The 21686-nt window shown below is 42.2% G+C and overlaps 1 protein-coding gene across 1 annotated transcript; it reads left to right on the top strand.

The window, feature by feature from the left end:
• The first annotated feature begins 90 nt into the window (after window positions 1-90).
• On the top strand, window positions 91-3261 carry dhrs13b.2 (dehydrogenase/reductase (SDR family) member 13b.2). The gene is made up of 6 exons (XM_078246816.1): window positions 91-225; window positions 399-575; window positions 647-922; window positions 1276-1605; window positions 2332-2679; window positions 3032-3261. Exons 1-6 carry the CDS (start codon window positions 180-182, stop codon window positions 3244-3246), a joined length of 1392 nt encoding a protein of 463 aa, XP_078102942.1. The 5' UTR covers window positions 91-179; the 3' UTR covers window positions 3247-3261.
• The last annotated feature ends 18425 nt before the right edge of the window (window positions 3262-21686 follow it).

The raw sequence follows: 21686 nt of genomic DNA, 5'->3' as shown, positions 1-21686 counted from the left end.
TATTGTAGGCTATACATTTTTAAACGTTTAGTCAGTGGTATCTGCCTAACATGTCACGTGATGCGAGAGGCAGGCTAAGCAAGTTTTCTTTCCTGTAAAATGAAAGTGAAAGTATATCTTTCTACTGCACAATTCGGTGTGGTCGAGCAACACGAAGATATTTCTACCGATGAATAATCATGGGTCTAATCTTAAAGATACTTAGTTACTTGTATCTATGTGCAGGTAAGTTGTTTTCTTAAGCTGTAACCGTTTGGGACGTTTTTCAAGTTTGTGTAGGCTACTAGCCCATAAGACATGAATGAAATGGCTACTATACTATACTATTCTATACTACAGTATGTTACAGTATGTACAATATGTTAGCTGACTGTACTGATTCATTCTGTCTCTCTCAGCTGTGCAGTGTGTTCATCAGGTGGCATGGCTGCCCTGTCAGTTCCTTGATGAACATGTGTTTGTGAATAATATGGGTCACACCGAGACTCAGCTCATCCACAGAGAGGCTATGCTGCAATTTGGTCAAAAAGGAGACACTCCTGTTAACCCACATGCCCTCACTTTCCTGATCACCGGTAAGACCTGCAGCGTATAGAGCAGTCAGACTGAAAATGATTGCATTCTAATGTATTCTATTCTGTTCTAGGATCTAAGTTGGACCTGCAGCGCTACGTAGAGGGAGTGGAAGCAGAGCAGTTGGAGTGTGAGCTGCGTAGGTACAGTACAGAGGGCATTCATGTCAGCTGGCCAGTTCGAGGGGCCCAAGAGTACAACCACTGGTTCAGCTGCACGCTCAGACACGCCAAGGGCCTGTTCACAGTCACCGGCTTCCTCAGATGCCCATCTGACCAACCCCCACCAGGACAGCAGGACTACCACAAGTGGCCTGCCATCGGGGACAGAGAGATACTCACCACAACAGGTAACACTCAACACAATGTCTTTCATTTGAATCATTTTGGGATAAAAAAAATAAAATAAATAAATATATATATATATATATATATATATATATATAGTAAGTTAAGTTTTGCTGCAACTATATTCTTGTGAGACTTGAGAATGAACAGAAACCCAGGATAATCATCATAATAATGATGTACCAGTGGTTATGGGACATAATGGGACACTGATACTAATCTGATGAATATAAACACTTTTTACTCCACAGTTAACATCAGTCCCATATCTCAGTTTAATGCAATCCCGTTTCTTCATGTCTAAGAACTAAATATATCTCTGTGTGCCTTTGTCTTGTCACATCTGTGTCCATAGTTGCCATGGTGATTAAAACACAATCTCCATCAGTGAGAGCAGGCCTCGGCTCCCAACAAAAGCTCCACTGCCAGTTTGCTGTTGACCACAAAGGACCAAACGTCACTGTGGAGTGGCACTGGCAGCATCGTGGAGAGAGAACCAGACTCTTTAGTCATACCAGCCGCACAGGACAGACCCAGGGGTCTGGGGTTGGGCTGAGGAGCCTAGCAGGCGGGGATGCTTCCTATAGCCTCCCCTTCACCAAGATGAGCAGTGAAGGGACGTACGTTTGTTCGGTGTCAGTGATTCCGCTGTTCGTCAGTCTTGATATAAGTCTGCATATTGAAGGTGAAGAACAGTCAAAGAGAGAATACTAGTTTCAGTCAGGCAAGACTAATAGGCTATTAATAGTCTTATTTTGACAAAAAAGGTCTACCACTTACCAGTTTTTGTCAGACTACTATTCCCAATGTAAATAATGAACTTGCCTGCTCAATATAATTATTGTCATCATTTTTAGTAATAGTACTAATGGTTCTTGCAACACATAACAGTACAATTAGTAGTAGTAAATTAGTACTAACAGTCAGTTAGTAGCAGTTACCAAATATATGACTGAATCAAATCAAGGATATTTTGGGAAATACACTCGTTTGCTAAAAGTTAGATGAGGAGATTGATACCATTCTTCTAATCTTAACTCTAGTAGCAAAAAAGCGAATACTTTACAAAATGTCAAACTAGTCTTTTAAAAAGGCTTAACTTTTAACATAATGGTCTAATTAATATTCTTTACTTCATATAGGCCACACTTCTTTGCTTCTAGATATTAAGATACAGTATAAGGCTGTAATCTGAATCTCTCAAATATTCTTTTGATTGATTGATTAATTAATTAGTCTATAAACTGTCACAGACAATAGTGAAAAACACCCATCATAGGTTTTGTCTGAGCAACAGTCAATAGAAGTAACTCTCCCTCTGATGAAGATATTTGTTTTGGCACACATTAGCAGCTGGAGTAAAAACTCAAAATGGAAATTTTCATGACATTTTATTCTCCCCTCTCCTCAGAGCCTCCCCGTGTCTCCCTCAACGTCGGACCCACTCTCTCGCTGCAGGAGGGCGGGGAGCAGAAGGTTGCTTGTGAGGCAGAGAGTTACTACCCTCTGGATGTGGAGATAGTTTGGCACATGCAGGACCCGGCAGTGTCAGGCCAGAGGGTGGGCGCCCCTCTCCCCAAGGTGCTCCAGAACATTCTGCTGTCCAGCCACAAACACAACCAGGACAAGACCTACTCGCTGACGGCTTTCTTCTACCTCCAGGCTTCCCTCGGGGACTCAGGGAGACAGTTCACATGCAGCGTCTCCCATCAGTCCCTGAGAGTGCCCATCAAAAAGAGCTTCATTCTGACTGTTGAGGGTGAGTTGAGGATACAGACGCTGCATTTCTCTAGTGGTTAAACGTGCCCTTGTTCACTTCACCCCTGCACTTCCCCTCGGGTGAATCCAGGCCGCCATCATAAGTGTTGTTCCATTAGTCTGAAACACTGAAGGTAACTTAATATAACTAATGTCAGTTAATATTTACTTAGATTGTTGTACTTGTGTGATTTCTTTATTCCCAACATTATCTGTAAAACGAAGTTTGTGAACAAAGTGGAACTACTGATTCAATGCAACCAGTCCTGCTCAATGCACTGTAGTACTGTGAGCTACCACACTGTGGCAGCAGAGGAACATATCTGACAGCTAACTCATGTCTGTTTTCTCAGAGCCAATCAGCTGGATGTTTTACCTCACTGTTGGCACCATAGTGGTCACACTGGTGGTCGTCCTGTATGTGCTGCTGCGTTACCTGCACTCAGGTGAGTGTGGTGACTCTCATACAAACAGGCCAATAAAAGTATATTTCAGCATGATGATGCTGGAGTGTGAGGAGTCTTTAAAAAGATACTGTCATATTGATACAGTAAATAGTTTGAATTAAACACACTAGATTCAAAAGGAACATCAAAGAAAGTATCATCAATAGCACTGTGTTTATATCATTTTGACATGTGAAGCCTGAAAAAGTAATTATTATTTAATTTCTTCACAGCAAACAAAAAATCTGTGCAGGTAAGATGAAATAAAAACAAAACCTTTTTGATTTAACCATTGCCTTCAGTGCAAACAATATGTAATCTGTGATTGTGTGTGCGTGTGCGTGTGCATGTGCGTGCGTGCGTGTGTGTGTGTGTGTGTGTGTGTGTGTGTGTTCTGAGCAGAAGAAGCCATACTGAGCAGCCTCGGAAGACTGAGCAGAACCAAACATCGACACACCAGCGACGGCACACTGTCTTCTCTCCTTCATTTTTGTTTAAGAATGTCTCAGACGTTTGATTTTTGTTTGTTAGTTTGAAGCTGGATTTGGGTTTCTATGAAACTGAATGTTTTTTAGATTTATAGATTTGCTAATGTTTTATAAGAAGGTAAATGCAATTCAACACATTTGTTACACCTCAACGATACACACAGTGAATGAATCTGGACTGGGTGTCCTCTGTGGGACGGCGTCAGGATTAGATAGGCGTGGAAGTGGACAGGCCTCTAATGTCAACAGTAGAGAGGATACTGGAACTCTGTGAGGATGTGACCTCAAGAACTGGATGGACTTTGGGAAGTTAAGTCCATCCATGTGGGTAAACAAGGGGAGACACTGAAACCCACACAAACAAACGTGGGTACATTTATGTTTGATTTTACAACATCAATATTTCTTTGGATTGTCATTGCCAATGTTTGTGCTAGTATTGTGCCACCCTCAAAAACGGTTTTCTCTTACACAGCTGCTATCATGTAGTTACTGACTAAAGTAAGAAATCACACACACACACACACATACATAGTGTGCTTTGATGAAAAAATATTGATGAAACTACAATTTTTGTTTATTTACAAGAAAAGTCAACAAGGTTCTTTAATGGAATATAGATGCTGTGAGCCTAAAATGTGAGAAAACGTGTATATTTATAGCTTAACAATGTAATTAAAAGGGTCATTACCCTGTACACCTGCAACCACATCAATGGATTAATATTAAATTGATTAAATTAAATACCTTGGGGAAAATGAAGAGCAAGTCCTTGTGTCCGTTATTCCTCTGTGACTAAACTTCAATCATGTGATCTTAAAAATGTGCAATATTTACTGTATTAAATCCAAAAATGACCACAATATGTCATCAGATATTAAGGAAACATGCTAAGTTGAAATACTTTCTCCTTTGAAATTTCCGTTATGTGACGTTTGTGTTTTGGCCTGTGTGTTGTTATCTGCCCACTTTGACAGCCCGGCCGGGTTGCTAGGAATAGCCTACCTGTAAAACCCAGCGCGCTAGATAGATTTTACCCAACCTAAAAAAACCATGGCATATTTTTAAACAGTTGCATGACATGAGACATAACAAACCCCGGGTAAATATTGGAATGTATTTGAAAGATGGAGACAGCTTAGTTCCCATAAGGACACCGAGTTGGCTAATTTCCTCCTGAACAGGTAAGCATTATCTTCAGGCTAATTTATCACAGCTACTCGGGACGGGTATTTTCAGGCATTTTAACATTTGTGTACTCACATTGAATTATATAGAGTACTTGAGTTAATTACTTGCAAAAACAATTGAGACACAGCCAGTGAAGTGATCCCAGCTGTTCCTGGCTAACGCCGCCATGCTAACACACGATAACTGCTTTACCGGAGGACCAGGCAAGCGAGCCACCTTGACAGCCTTATGATAGACACCGCAAGTTTGACTTCCTCATAATGGAAACTTTAGCGGTTGTTGCCATAATTTTAAGCCGAGAAAGTGTGTCGGTCAGTCGTGTAGAGAGGACGGCAAGGTAACTTTAGTGGTGTTTTTAGCGGTTGTTCTAATTTTAAGTAGACAAAGTGTGGCTGTCAGTCGGAGAGAGGACAGCAAGGCTGTGATGTTTTTAGTGGTTGTTGCCGTAATTTTAAACCGAGAAAGTGTGTCTGTCAGTCGGGTAGAGAGGATGGCGAGGTCAAGATGTTTTAGCGGTTGTTGCAGTAATTTTAAGCCGAGATAGGGTGGCTGTCAGTCGGGTACAGAGCTTTGCGTGAGCATGGGCTTTTATGACTGTCAACATAGCCTTCTAGCTAACTTTAGCTACTCCGCTGCGCTGTGGAGTAATGTCTGGCTATAGGGGTGGGGAGAAATATCAATACAGCATAGTATTGCGATATTTTCCATGGCAATACGTATTCGATATATACATATACGTATCAATCTGTATCAATCTTATATATTTGTTGGTCAGTTTGTCTGCTTGACAATCCCATTTTGCAGCAATAAAATTGAAGTGTGATGAACAAACAGACATTTATTTTTAGATAAAACAGATGTTGACAAAGTTTCCTTTTGGGGACATATGTAACAGAGTTAAAAATGTAGTGTATTGTTATATATGATTTTTGCCAAAAATGAACAGCCTTGTTTAATAGTTGTGAATGGAGCCACCTTTGGCCACTTGGTGTACTACAGATCTGCTGCGTGTAGTCTCGCGTTACTTCCCTACCCGATCAGAGAAGCTGTATACTTTTGATCGGGTAGGTTCAGTGTACAAAGTACTTCAACCAGTATATCAGTTTTCTAAAAGTAAATTGATGTTTAGGTTGATAACTTCGATGTATCTCATGGGTTATATTATTCCCATGCACTGTACTGCATTTTGCATGGTTTGACAGAAAGTTTGTTAATGTTTCTTTTTGACCGTGAGTTTCTGTATACTGAGGCTAACGTGGCTAGCCATAAACTCCGCTAGTCACGTCCATACATTGGAAGCAATATTACTCAGTGTCTATCATGTGTTTATGTTTAATCTCAGTACAGTTTCGGTATATGTATGAGACAACAGCGTATGTTAAGTGAGTATTCCCTAACGTTAATTAGTTGACGTTCCACGTGTGTTAACATTCTGTCTGGCGTGCCTCGCTTGCTAGCAAGCACTGATAGTGTACAATGGGATATTGACGTAGTACATGTAACCTATGTAATGCAATGCATTCTTTATATTTTGCTTGTGCAGATGCTGTAAATGTTTACACCAAAGCCTGAAGACAGTGTTCTGATTTATTTTCCAAAGGAAAAATAAAGAAAGAAGAAAAATTCAACATTTCGCCTCTGTTCCCCTGATGCTTGACCGTCGTTACACTGGTGCCCTGACCTCGTGATTCCAGATCAGCTTGATGCAGATCGCCACGCCGAGGGAGCTGCGTGGAATTCTATGGGAACAATCTGTACTACAGTTTTGATCATGGTCAGGTACTCAGGGCTGACAATGGTCTAATGACTGAGGATTCTGAGTGAACTGTTGTGATTACATTTTCAAGTCTGAATTTTGTTTTTACTGTATATTTTTCTCATTTCTGTTTTTGTAGTGAAATGGCTAGTAAGTTGAAGCTAGATGATGAGTCTGACATTAGCCACTTCTCTTTAGGGAGGGGTATAGGTCTGATGGGTGGTTGTTTAAACTCTAGGGAGTCTGTTGGGATGGATGTGGGTGCTTCTCCTGTGTTGCCTACGGGAAATAGGGATTTAAGGTTGAAGCAGGACCCGACGGATTCTGCTAGGCATATGTCGCAAGATAAGCCGCATCATTCAACTCCTGTAGATGAAAATGCCACATTGCATCAGTTAACTGATATAATCTCACTGTTAGGCTCACAGATAGGCAAGTCTATTACAGCCTCACTTGTTTCTAATGGCATTATTAGTGGGGTTGGTCAGGGTAATTCTCCCATGCACCATACAAATGACACACAGTTCAGTCTACACAACGCCCAGAACACCCAGCCTAGTGGTGGTACTAGTACACTTAGTGAGAACACACAGGTTAGCGTTGTTGTTCAGTCTGACAAGGAACCCATCATTTTCAGGGGTGATAATACTGACAAATACACAGTGACTGAATGGGTTGAGTTGATGAAAGCATACATCAAGAAACAGAAGTGTGATGTTTCATCGCAGCCAGAAGTTTTAATGGGGAGGTTGATGGGGAAAGCCAGGGATATAGTTAAGATAGGCCTGAGGAGTGACCCCTCACTTCAGTCTTCATGCACAACAGAAGTCATATATAGCATGCTAACACAGTATTTCAGTAGCACATCCTCATGCCTGCCCCTCCAAGATTTTTACTCAACTCAAACTCAATGCCCAATCAGAGAGAGAATCCCGTTGATTACTGGCTACGCCTTAACAAGGCTGCCGATGTAGCCGAAGAGGGTCTGGAGCGTCAGGGCAGACACATGGAGAATATGGGAGGAGAGATTGCCAAGATGTTTGTGAAGCACTGCCCGGATCTAGAGCTTGCGTCTGTGTTCAAATACAAGCAGATACATGAATGGACAACAAAGGAAGTACAGGAGAGGGTAGATGAGTACCAGCGTGAGCAGGTGTCCTCGGCGAAAGTTCACGTGCCCAAGGCTCATGCAGCTGCACTGATTTGCCATAAAACACACACAGAGTCCCGCGACACTTCCAACATGGAGAAGTCTTGTGCTAATGTCCTCTCTCCTCCAGCTCTCTCTTTACTGGGCGTACCATCTCTTTCCCCTTCATCTGCCCTGCCACAGAACCAGCAACATTCTCTCTCTCCTGTCTCAGTGTCAGCAGTCATATGTGCCTCCCATGCCACAGCATCAACAACAAACTCTCTCTCCGCTGCCACAGTATCAGAGACCGTCCCCATCCTTTGCACCGCAGGACCAGTTGCCGCTGGGTCAACAGCCAGGCAACGAAGCTATGCTTGGCGAGATGATGTCAATGCTCAGAGAGCTGCTGTCTAATGTGCAGGTAGGACACGCAAGGCCCGCCGCACGCCGAGGTGGCAGACAGATCCGCGGCCAGCCTCATGTCCATGCAACAAGTTGTCAGGTCTGTAATGATAAGAGCCACACCACTGAGTCACGCTGCCGTTCTAACCGTCTTCGCTTCACATGTTTCAAGCCCGGCCATGATGCAAGCTGGTTGTGCCCCAGAGAACTCCCATCTCATGACAACTCACAGGGAAACTAGTTGGCCTGTACGCTGAGCGAGGCCATACAGGTCATGACAAAAACTCCCATGTTAACGATGCAGCTGAGCTGTTTGACAAAGTGAAGGATTTGGATAAGTCAGAGACTGTTGTCATTCAGAATACTCAAAAACTCAGGAGCAGTGACAGTTTATTTTATACCCCTGTTAAAGTTGAAAACAAAGTGACTCTTGGTGCTATGTTAGATAGCGGTTCAATGGCCTGCTCATAAAGCTCTGAGGCGCAGAAGAAGTTGATCGATGCTGGTGTTCAGCTGAACAATCAGGAGATGACTGACGTTGTCTTTATTGGATGCGGAGGTGTGCGTGTGAAGCCGGAATCGGTGGTGAACCTTGAGATGGCAGTGTATATCATGCAGAGTGTTGGTGCCCACTTTCGTTGTACAGAATCAACAAGATTAATTAATCATCAGCTCAAACGAGGGCAGTTGTTGCCGGCTGCTACCACCTCGGCAGTCAAAACGAGTCGATATCAAAACAAGTAGCCACAGATTTAGTATATATAGTGTAGTTAAGGTGTAGAGCCCCTGGTGATACTTCGAGCAAAGTTTCATGTTGTGTCGAGCCTTCTTAGTGTTTTAAAAATAGCTATTTTGAGGCTAGCATAAAAGTGCCCCTAGCACTCCCATTCAAAAGGCCATTTGACCGAAAAACGAGAATACGGTAAATCTTAAAAGTGACGCTTCTGTCCTAAATATGCTTTTAAACGAAAGTTTGACTCGGGTACATTCACAAAATGACCCTAGGTTGCATTTTGGCAAGAGTTACGCTTTAAGTGTAATTCTTGGAACTTTGATAAATATACTGTAGGCCCTAAATCACATAATGGTTTCTCTTGAACCCACACTCAACTCTATACACACAACTTGTATGTTTATCCAGCTGACCTCTAGAAGTCCTCTGCTTTTGTAACATGCTCTCTCTCGTTAGAAACACAAGCTCATAAAAACATGCCTGTAAAACATACTCAACCTCACTGCTCGTATATGTCAGTCGTCAGCTTTGAAGTGGACTGCTGAAGAGGAACTTTAAGATGGAGTCCAAAGAGAGGACTGGTCAGTAGGGATAAAGAGAGCTTTACTTGTGACTGAGACCAGATGTGTGTGTTGCGTCTGTGCTGCCAGCCCCCTGTGCCTTAAGGGGTGAGTGTGTGTGTGTGGCCACGGTTTGATCACAAATGTTCAGATAAGACAAATCAGTAGATCAGCACTCTATCTGTCTGGAAGGCACAGAGAGCAAGAAGGAGAGTGAACTTGTGAGAAGGAGAAAAAAAGAATAATCAACAGATTTGACTTTTGATGTTCTTTAAAGAAATGCCAAAACAAAATAGAGAAAAGAACAAAAAGCTGGCCCTAGAAATTCACAGACACCTACCCAACATACTCCTAAAAACTAAGGATGTCCAATCCAAGTCCTTTAATCACCTAGTCATAACATATAAATGTTAATCAAATATCTGTATCTGACACACTGAAAAACCAGCTGTAGCCTTCAAACCTTATTTTCATGAGCTATTTAATCCAAATTCTGGAGGTCCGGGATCAACACCATAAAGGTGACGCTTAAACATTAATATGATATGACTGAAAGTTTAACTGGAAGACTGAGACTCCTGAAACTGACACATTAAAGGCGATCAGCTAGAGAGAAGCAGAGGGACTACAAAACCCTCCACTCACTGTTGTGTGTTGAATGGTCAGTTGAGGCTGGCTCCAAAAGGGTGTAATCCCTATAGACCCCCACGTTAAAAATGCCCAACTTTACAGCAGAAATAAACATGTTTACAGCCTGGTACAAAAATGTCCTCTGGTGTACTTGACGTTTCAGAGTTTTTCCCACACTGACAATACTAAAATACTGTGGGATATTAAAGCCTATTTGGCATGAAACCCCCTTGAAAATAAATTACGAAAATAGGCAGAAATCTTGGCTGTGGCAGCTTCAGGGGAAAAACCCATCTATACTGGTATCAGTCCTGAAAGGGCAACCATGGAAGGCCTTTGTGGGGCTGGTTTGGTCCTGAGAATTGAACAGAGGTTTACAGTTACAGTGTTAAGCTACGCTGGGAAAACTCCATTACAAAGAAATACAACATATTACGTAGTTTCAGGTCAGGGTGAAACAATCACAAATTATCCTAATTCTTGAGAAACATATAAAGGTGGCAGTTGGGACGTAAATGTTTCATCAGTTCTCTATAATTACAGTGACTTAAGCCAGTCACTGATCTTGAGACGATAAGCCTGAGGCAAGCCAGGGCCGGTGCTTGAGGTTGGTTGAATTTGCTGTAGAGAACCACACACACTCTGATCCCTGGATGTTGTAACTACAGAGAACAATTAGCTCAGCATATTGCAGGATGCTGTGGATGATTTAATGCTGCTCCAGCTGTATCCTTTTTGCTGTTTGACTGCTAGATCCCTATCAATGAGCTTGTGTCTCCAGCTGTGCTTTCACAGGTAACCAGCTATGCGAGAACATGTCGGAGTGTGCTAGGTTGATAAAGAGCCATACTCTCTAAGTCCTTTTTATGAGTTACTTATGACATATATTTATATTTGACCAGGACCTAAATATCTCTCTGGTTATAGTTCCAAAGGTTAAGTTTTTATGAACCCCTGCAACGCATTCTCATGAACAGGTTTGTATGATATTGTATGAAAACTTATGCACACCAATTTGTATGATAAAGAATGTCATGCAAATAAAACCTGGAACATTGGTCTTTCCGAACATTCAAAGCTGGCAGACCAACAACTTTCTAAACGTTCTGTCCAAATTCATTACAAGGGTCTACAGTAATGACCAAAAATAGTTTTCTGTTTTAATTTGGGCGGGCCATCCCCTATTGTGGGTGTGTGTTAATGTAAATGCAAACAATATTTTGCAATTCGAACAGCTTCATACTGTGTGTAACTGGCTAAATAACTCATCCACCTATAGCACGTTGCCTTCCTGTCAGCCAAATGCCTGTTTAGATGATTTCATTTCTAAGAATTGAACTTCATCTTTGTTTTTTTACCTGATAAATGATACATATAAAATAAGCTCTAACTACAGGGTAGCAAGAGGCACACTGTTAGCAAGCTGGGGAAGAAAATAATTTCATTTCTTCTCCCTCAAGTGTTTAAACCCTTGTGTTGTCTTCCCGTCAACCATGAAAAAAAAACACTTTTGTTGTCCTTATCTCAATGTTTCAGTCACTTTTTTCAAAGTTTTGTATTTTACATTTTAGTGGGTTTTTTTCTATTGTTTTGGTCACTTTTTTCAACATTTTAATCGCTTTTTCTGACGTTTTTTTCACTCTTTTCCCCAATGTTTTTGACGCTTTTCTTTGCGGTTTTGACCGTTTTTTTGTTGTTGCTTTTTTAACATTTTGTTTTGTTGTTTTTGTTTTTTTTGTTTAGTTTTTTTTACATTTTCAGCGCTTTATCGACGTCCCATATTTTCTGATATAAAAAAACTTTGAAAACGGGTCAAATTTGACCCGAGGACAACATGAGGGTTAAGCATGCTCATGACTGCATCTTTATTCATACTGTCTGTGTCAGTCAGTTGATATGAAGGGCAATGCCTAAGTTATTAAGTGTGTGTGTGTGTGTGTGTGTGTGTGCGCGCGCGTGTGTGTGTGTGTGTGTGTGTGTGTGTGCGCGTGTGCGTGTGTGCATGTGTACCTCACACGACCCTGTGACCAAACCGCTGGCCACACACTTAACTACTGAACGCATAATGAAGATCTATGTAGAGCTAGTGGAAAGTTGTGTTGAAAAGTGTGTTTTGAGAGTGCGTGTGTGATGGTCTTTCTGTTTGAGCTTTAATCTGTATGTGGCTTCAACGCTCCTCTTTTCTCCCCATCTCCTTTTTCCTCCTCACCACAAATGCCCCAGTTTTATATCTTCCTCGCTGTTCATTCCTCTATTTCAGTCTCTTGACTTCAGCTCGGAGCTTGCAGCGCAGCACTCCTCTGATCTTTGAATAATAAACAGCTCTAATGACGGTCCAGTGGTCTGGCTCTCCTCTCCTGAGCTGTTGTGACAGATCTGGAATAACACCAGACTGATTTACAACACAAAGGGTGTTTGGAAAAGCAAAGCAGCTAATTGCCATCACTGTTCTCGCTGACAGACCTTGACTCATGCAGTATATGTTCAAACTCTCAGCCCTGACAGTTTCTCTTGTGATGTCAGGTTGCATGAGACTTCATGCAACCTGGTAGGTGGTAACCAAGTAGGCTTAATAAAAAAATAAAAATACATGCAGCAGCTTGGAGGCGATGAGCTCATGCATGCGGTTTCTGGCCTGGCTGATGGCGCACCGCTATCAGCCAGCAGCTATGGGCTCTCTGGGTTTTCATGTTGACACAAAATAGTTGCATAAGAGAGCGAGAGAGAGAGTGTAACATGATTTATATGGCGTGCTGCAAACCAACATTTAAGTCGGATCGTAAAACGATGATGTGTCATTGCATAGCTATGCAGCGAGTGCCATGAAAATGTTGGAAGAAAGAAAGCCGGATACATTCACAGCGGAATTTCTTGGTTGTGTTTATGGGAAACGTTTTTGCCAGAAAGGATTGTGCATGTGTGTGAGTCGTGCTATCACAAGCACAAAGCATTTCCATGTATGTGGTGGCATTGTAGTGATAAGCACTGGGATGTGGGATGTGAATGAGAAGGAATTGTTTTGCTTCATATTGAGATTGATGACTATGAGTATTTTTAACTTGTGTTTCTCCCTCTGTGTTTACTGAGACTAAAGGGGGATAACTGTAATTGATAGTGGCCCTCAGAGACGTGTGTGTGTGTGTGTGTGTGTGTGTGAGTTTTTAAATATCCTCATTCTGTGCTGTACCTTCGAAATGGTTGCTTCCAGCTGCTCTTGAGGGGTGTTAACTACATTATCACACACACACACACACACACACACACACACACACACACACACTTGCAGTGCACATAGTGTAAACACTCTCAGGTTCTCAAAGTGGTCAGTTCGAAGAAGCTGGCGTCCACTGAGGGAAAAAGCAACAGGTCAGATGATGAAGAGGATCCATGGTTACCACGCTATGCTTTGTAAAGTGTTGTGTTTGTTGATGGCAACACAGTAACAGGTTGGTCTTCATGGTGGTCACTGAACTTGGAGCTGCCTGTATTGCCAGCTGACTCTAGCTCTTACACTCTGAGGAGACATTAGATATTTCTGATGTTAAGTGGAAACAAATAACATTTGCATGCACTTGTGTTTGTGTGTGTGCCATTCGCCATGTGAGGCTATAGCAGCAAAACTATTAAATGTATTAAACTGAGTAATAGTGTGTATTATTGCTTCTGATTTTTTTTTCTGTAAGCGAAAAAAAGGTTATGTCACTCTGAGGCTCTGTACCAAATTGGGTAAAGATCGGCCCTTAGGGGGCGCTATAATAAAGGTAGACGGACCTTGCAGCTTACGCTTTGCAATATTTTCTGACGTTTGCCTCGCCGTCCTCGCGCTTTGGGTTCCGCTTTCTCAGACTCTGCGGGTCATCAGGGGCGAAATGCACCGGGGCAACACATTCTTACTCCCATCGCGTAACATACAGATGCTTGGTCAGGTGCTTTTGGCGTTGGTATTGACGCTAAAAGTCTCCTTTAGTGTCAAATCTAAATGTGCTTTATCTAAACGCGCATGGTCAGGACTTTTGGCGTCACTTTTGACACAGTTAGGTTTAGGAAAAGATCATGGGTGGGCTTATAAAAGGTACGTTTCTGTGACACGCGGGACAAGAACAGGACAGTTGGGTTTAGGAAAAGATTGTGGGTGGGGTTATAACATTTTAATTTTACATTACCCAAAGGCTAGTCTATATCGAAAAGGTTTCATTTACGGGATTGTTCTGGTGTTGCCAGAGGTTCCGCCGGATGTCCCTCATTTTCGGCCGGATGTCCGTCACCTTCCGCTTTCTTTGTGTTGGCATTCTAAACTCCGGTCGATTCGGGAAACATCCTCCAAGCTAGAACAATCAAATTATCTTTTTTGAGTAAAATTATCATTACACACTCAACAGCCATTTTAATTTGAGAGCGTGCCTCTCTACCTGAACATGTTCCACCAAAACAAGTTCCTTCCCGAGGCTGTTTTGAAGAGGCACCATTGCTGCGTCCGGCACTTATCGCAGCCCAAGACAATTGTGATTGGTTTAAAGAAATGCCAATAAACCAGAGCAAGTGAAGTTATTGTCCTGGGACCCAAGCACCTCCGGACTTCATTATCTGAAGATATAGCTACCTTAGATGGCATTGCCATGGCCTACACCACTACTGTCAGAAATCTAGGAGTTATTTTTGATCAGGACTTAAAACTTAAAACGTTTTTACGCCCACTTAAAACAAACCTCAAGAACAGCCTTTTTCCATCTTCGTAACATTGCCAAAATCAGGAACATCCTATCTAAAAATGATGCTGAAAAACTAGTCCATGCATACGTTACTTCCAGGCTGGACTACTGTAATTCCTTACATGCCCTTGGATGCTCAAATAAGTCCCTTAGGACTCTCCAGCTGATCCAGAATGCTGCAGCACGTGTTCTGACAAGAACTAAGAAAAGAGACCATATTTCCCCTGTACTAGCTTCTCTGCATTGGCTTCCTGTAAAATCAGACACCATCACCACATTTAAGAATAAACTGAAAACCCTTCTCTTTGATAAAGCTTATAGTTACGGACGTGGCTCATAATCAGTCGCTCCGGATCTCATCTCTCCCGGCGGCCTCCCAGGATACTGCGCCATGGGACTCAGCCGCCTGCCAACGTCCATCTTGCTCGACACCGGTTATCCTTGCCGGAGTCGGAACCGGTAGCGGCCGACGCGGTTTGCCAGGCCCGCCCCCCTTCAACGCCGACTGCCAACTGCTTCTCTTAGTTATGCTATTATAATTCTAGACTGCTGGGGAATTTCCTTCCTCCCTATGACACAATGAGCTGCTCTTTCATCTCTCTTTTCATTTGTTCCTTTTATGTGCATTCTTCTCCCAGAAATGCTTGTTACTAACCTAGCTCTGGGGAGTTACTCCCTGGAGTCCTTATGTTTCTTCTTCACCCAGAATATCGCCTTGGATTAGGGTGTTTCAACTGTTGCTAGGGACCTGCTACACCCTGCTACGCTCTGCGATTCCCTGCTGCGTCCTACCGCGTCCACCCATGCTGTGCTGTGCCACATTACACCCCGTAACGCCCTGCTGTGCCCTACTATGACATGAACTACTAAGACTACCATTGTAATCACTGTTCCATTATCTTTATTGTGACTATTACTACCACTGTTCATCACACCCCCAACCGGCACCGTCAGACACCGCCTACCAAGAGTCTGGGTCTGTCCGAGGTTTCTTCCCGAAAGGGAGTTTTTCCTCGCCACTGTCACAATAGCTACCGCTAATGCTTGCTCTTGAGGGAATTATTGTAATTGTTGGGGCTTTGTAAATTATAGAGTGTGGTCTAGTCCTACTCTATCTGTAAAGTGTCTCGAGATAACTCTTGTTATGATTTGATACTATAAATAAAACTTATAAATAAAACAAAAATTGAATTGAATTAATACCAAATGAGGTCTGTCTCCTGTCCAGCTGAAAACCCTCGACTATATCTCTGGCTTCTTCTAATTACGGACAAAAAGATCATCACTTATTTGAAGATACGTCCTCTATCTGTATGAGAATAGTTGAGCTCTGACATAAAGATATCTACAGTATACATTTTCCAAGACTTGTATAGAAACCTCCCTAGCTAACCCGCTTAATCCAACATTTTTCTGATGAAATTATCACAGAAGCCTTGTCAGCAGGAAGACTAATGTCCAAAAAAAAAGGAAAAAAAGACGAGGTTGAAAGATGGTCTTCTCTTTTCCAAACAGCATATCTCCACATGTTGTACACTATAATTTAAAAGCAGACGTCCAAATGCTACTTAGGTGGAATCCATCGCTGATTAAGTGGTATTCAGGATGGATCCATACTGAGAGGTGATTTATGTAAATAACTGAAGGGTAGAAGGTTTAGAGCAGAAAAAAAGACTGTGGTGATACAGTGAACCACACTGCAAGTACTGCTGACACTGGGATTGGGCTCCTTTCTAATTTGTAATGAGGAGGCCAGGTATGTGTGTGTGTGTGTGTGTGTGTGTGTGTGTGTGTGTGTGTGTGTGTGTGTGTGTGTGTGTGTGTGTGTGTGTGTGTGTGTGTGTGTGTGTGTTTCGATGTCACGGTCAGAGAGCAGTGTCCCTACAGTGTAACACGGGAAAGGTCAGCAAGACAAATTCCCAGACTGTTAAACAGCAAGAAGGGACGGTCAGGGAACTACAGTCATTATGTTCTCTCTCCGCATGTCTGTCTCTCTTGGTGTGCCTCTGTTTCACACACACACACACACACACACACACACACACACACACACACACACACACACACACTCATGCATAGTGTACGTAAAGACAACACACTCCTGATTTATTGGCTCTCCAGGGCCCTGATAAAACTCATCCTGAATGACCTCATTTGTACTGCTAGAAAGATGGAACAGACAGACACCGTGTGTGTGTGTGTGTGTGTGTGTGTGTGTGTGTGGGGAGTCGAATCTGCTGAAATTGTTCCTGTTTTCACACTTAAACTGCATGAATTACTTGGGATGATGCTTTTCTGCCACAGCTTTGAGGTTTTTTGCAATTCCTCTGTCAGTCATTGCCGTATCTGCAAAAATTCAACATTAGCTGCCTGATTTGTCTGGTTTCCAGACTAGCAAGGTGCTGCATTGTCCATTCAAATAAACGCAAGCTACAAGCAACAATTCTGGGCAATTACTTTGTAAGGTGAATGGGGTAATTCTACTTTTTATCATCTAATGAAGCAGGATCAAATAGTTGCCATGACAACTTTTGGTGTCTCTTACTGAAATTTGACTTTTTTTATTTCCTCTCACTGGTAAAGCCAACGCAGCCCCTGGTATTTTTTTTAAAATAGTCCTGGTCGGCTTTCAGTGCCTGGAAACCTCTTAAAGTAACTACCACACTAGTCTGGCTTACTGGATGTACAGTACTGGGATACAGCCTGACATCTCCTCCTCTGTCACTGCTATCTATTTACTATTTATCTAATCTGTGTTTTTTTTTAACAAAATAACAAAGACAAGTGCATGTGGAGCACAGAAATTACAGGTCAGAATTTTAATAGTTTCCATACCAAAAGTCAGAATGACCCATTTTGGGTTTTTAGCAACTGATGTGAGGCCAAAAATGTCACTAGCATGTATGTATATTATGTACATGTTTTCACTTATATAACGGGCCTCTCTCCTCTGCTAAGTTGAGGTATAAATCAGTGAGCAGCAGCAGCCTGCAGAGGACGACAGGGTCAGTGAAGGGTTGATCCAGAGTATTCCAACCTCCAGTGTTTACAGATCCCACCATGAGTCATGGATTACATTAGTCCTCACAGAGATACAAAGTGATGTGACGCAACGTTACTTTCAGCTAGATTTACAGGCTCATGAAAACGTTTTATGTTCAACCCTGACACAACATTTGAACTGTAAGAGTCTGAATACTGTAAATGTAAATGTAAATTTATGTTTTGTTATGCAGTGGAAGTGTGGCATGGTTGTACATGTGCATGCATATAGTAGTTTAAGATGCTAGTATGGCGACTGTCATGAAATATACATAAAAAATAGATATACTGCAGAAAATAAGTGTTACACATACTGTACTATCAGTTCCTTGCAGGTCTGTACCTCACATGTTCAGCCTCTCACCGGGGGAAGATTTATTCTGTTGAAAGAAATAAAGGTAATAAGCAGTTAGTGGACAGTGGAGGGGTGTTTCTTAGTGGTTCTACACAAGGGGCAGATAAACCTGTTTGGCAGCCCAGGGGCAAAACTCGGCCCCTATAAACCCCCATTCCTCCCACTGTCTGTGCAATGGGTATAGTTTTGTGTGCTCAAATACTAACTGGCCACAGGTTTGCATTGTGATGACTTACATTACCTGTGTGTTTTGGTTTGTTTCTGTTTTCATGACATGCAACTGTTCATTATTCACTATTCATGTTCCCATTATGAAGACCAACATTGGCCTTGATTCTCACTGCAGTATCAGTGGCGCTGTAGCATTTGAGGTCTGTTTGAATTCAGCAGCTTTGACAAATCTTCTCCTGTGTTTTCAGAAGTGCTCACAGATTACATGTTACTCTGCTGCTGCCCGAAACTAATGATGTTGCCTTTCCAAACTTTAGCTCTGAGGAAAAGTGGCAAGGCATGATGGATGTTCTCTAACAACCATGCTAATTGGCTCTGTTCTTGCGTGCGTGAATGTGTGTGGTTGATTGTGTGTGTTTGGCTCCAGGGCCTGGACAAGGAAAGGGTGATGTAATGCTGAATCAGGGCTGATTTGGTAACTTGGGGTTTTGATATAGTTGAGCAACGTGTGTGTGTGTGTGTGTGTGTGTGTGTGTGTGTGTGTGTGTGTGTGTGTGTGTGTGTGTGTGTGTGTGTGTGTGCGTGCGTGCAGATAGAAGAGAAAGAACAATTGATGGATATGACTGAAATGTATTTTGGCTCAGTGTGGGTGAATGACATCATTTAAGAATCAGTCATCATTTAACGGTGTGTTCAAAGTTGTTCACTGGCTCCTGGGAAAACGTGTTCTTACTTTAGTCAGTAACTACATGATAGCAGCTGTGTAAGAGAAAACCTTTTTCGGGGTGGTACAAATGTTTCCACGTAAAGGATGCCACATACTAGCACAAACGTCGGCAATGACAATCCAAAGAAATATTGATGTTGTAAAATCAAACATAAATGTACCCACGTTTGTTTGTGTGGGTTTCAGTGTCTCCCCTTGTTTACCCACATGGATGGACTTAACTTCCCAAAGTCCATCCAGTTCTTGAGGTCACATCCTCACAGAGGTCCAGTATCCTCTCTACTGTTGACATTAAAGGCCTGTCCACTTCCACGCCTATCTAATCCTGACGCCGTCCCACAGAGGACACCCAGTCCAGATTCATTCACTGTGTGTCTCCCTCAGTCTGCTTACTGTCTCTCTGATATCACTCTCCTCTCTGCAGAGTGCATCATGTGAGCATATGAGATTGGGTTGAAAGGTTAGCTTTCATGTTTCACTCACGATGCCACTAAACAAAAGTCAGCTGCACTTTATTTGTTTTTCCTACTTTAAACTTTGCACACTGGTTTCTGCTATGCTCATGCTTTACAAACTACAGAGGATAATCTTGGTATATCTTTTTGTTGCTCAGAAAATAGTAGTCTTCCAATTCCAATTTCAGTATTTTTCACTTTTCCAAGAGAATTTGAAAATGAGAAGTAACCAATAACTTGTTACCACCAATGCAAATTTGACTGCAACTGATGAAGTTTAAACCAAATAGAGAGCACTTTAAACTCTGATAAACTACTTTGGCTATTTTTGTAATATAACCTGTAATTCCACATAATAACATGGTTAGCTAATGACAGGCAGACCCCTTGCATTTGGTATTAATGGCAGTAAGATAGTCAGCCTGCAATGCTTACATTTGCAGCGTACATTAGAGCAGATAAGCACTTACACTTGTGATGTTGTGTTTTTTGGTTTCGGAAAGATAATTAAAAAAAGATACCTTCTCTACTCTTCAGACTCTTTAGATACTGAATGAGAGATACTCTCAATACAGCCCCATGCACCTTATTTTGACATGTGGAGAAAGTTACGGTTGCTATTTCTCAAAAAAATTGTTTGGGAATCAGTAGTGGCGTTTAGCAAATGAGCACTTTCACAGCAGCATCCCTTTACAATATCCTTTTATTCTGACTATTGATATTATCTTCCTCTTTCTCCGGGTGGCCTTACTAGCACTAACTCTACTTTCCCAAAACACTTGTGGAACTCAGTATAAACATGACACATTACATTAATAGCAACTTTGTACTAATGCATTTCTTTCTCTTTCGTTCTCCCTCTCTCAGCTCCATATGCAGTTCATTAAAGTTGTTCTTTGAAGTGTCAATGACATCATGACTTGGCTGCCATCCCCATGGCCCTGTTTAGGCCTGACAGGTTCCCATGGAAACTCTGATGTCATGCGGGGGTCGAGGTGAGTTGGAGTGGAGTGGATGATGTTTTTAGGCTTGTTTTCGGGTAAAATGTGATGTCTGTTACTGTAAAACATGGAACAGCGCTGTATGTCAGCAGACTGGGATCAAAGCCAGCAGGTAGCCTGTCTGTCAACACCATACAACGGACTGCCTGGCACGAGCTGCTGTGTGTTATTTTGTCTCACTGTTGTCCAGGCAGACAAGTCAGAGCCAAGCTGTCCTGAATTTACAGAGTGTGATTCGAAGACTGATGTAAAGAGCTTGATTCAACAACTAATGCTGTCAAGAAATTCATTTAAAACATGGTGTTGTTTCTATTTTCAAACTAAGCAAAAACGATGATAAAAAATTATGTTCCAGCACTTTTAAAAAGGAATATTTTGTTAGATGAGAAGATATATTTGTAAGTACAGAGATGGATACAGGAGGTGATTAGCTTGGCATGTAGCATAGGCAAAGGCAAACTTGACAATTTTCCAGTCATATTTAGTTTAGGTCACCCCACATAGAACAGGGACGTGAGATCCGATCACAGGTGGTCACTCAAGACTCATGTGGAGATGCCAGGTGTGAACTGACGTACTTAAAGATGTCTACCTGAGATCTGATCCCCCAAGATGCATCTTACAGTAATGCCAGGTCTGAACAGGGACTTCACGAAGAGCCACATCAGCTTGAGATAAAATACGTAAGTAGCTAATGTGGTATGCTAATGGTACATTGTTCCTGTTAAACAGATGGTTCTCATTTCAAAAGGTGTTAGTTTTCTCAGTGTCCATAGCAACAGTAGCTAGTTTAGTAATAACCTCAGCACACTCACACAGCATAAAAACCAAGAATTACTTTTATAAATTCTTTCATAAATCTTAATTTGCTTGCTCGCCGACCAGATACTGTGTGTGGAGCGGACCAACCCGGACTCCCTTGTTATTGTCCTTGGAGACTTTAATGAAGGGAACCTCACTCATGAACTCCCTAAATATAGACAGCATATTAAATGCCCGACCAGAGAGGAGAACATTCTGGATCACTGTTACACCACAGTCAGGGATGCTTATCACGCAGTCCCCCGTGCTGCACTGGGTTTCTCTGACCATGTAATGGTTCACCTGATCCCCGCCTACAGGCAGAAACTAAAGCTCTGCAAACCTGTAGTGAGGACATCAAGGAAGTGGACCAGTGAGGCTGTGGAGGATCTCCAGTCGTGTTTGGATT

The sequence above is a fragment of the Sander vitreus genome, chromosome 3 (genome assembly GCF_031162955.1).
Source record: "Sander vitreus isolate 19-12246 chromosome 3, sanVit1, whole genome shotgun sequence".
Classification (NCBI taxonomy): domain Eukaryota; kingdom Metazoa; phylum Chordata; class Actinopteri; order Perciformes; family Percidae; genus Sander; species Sander vitreus.
This window is presented reverse-complemented; position numbering and strand designations above follow the sequence as displayed.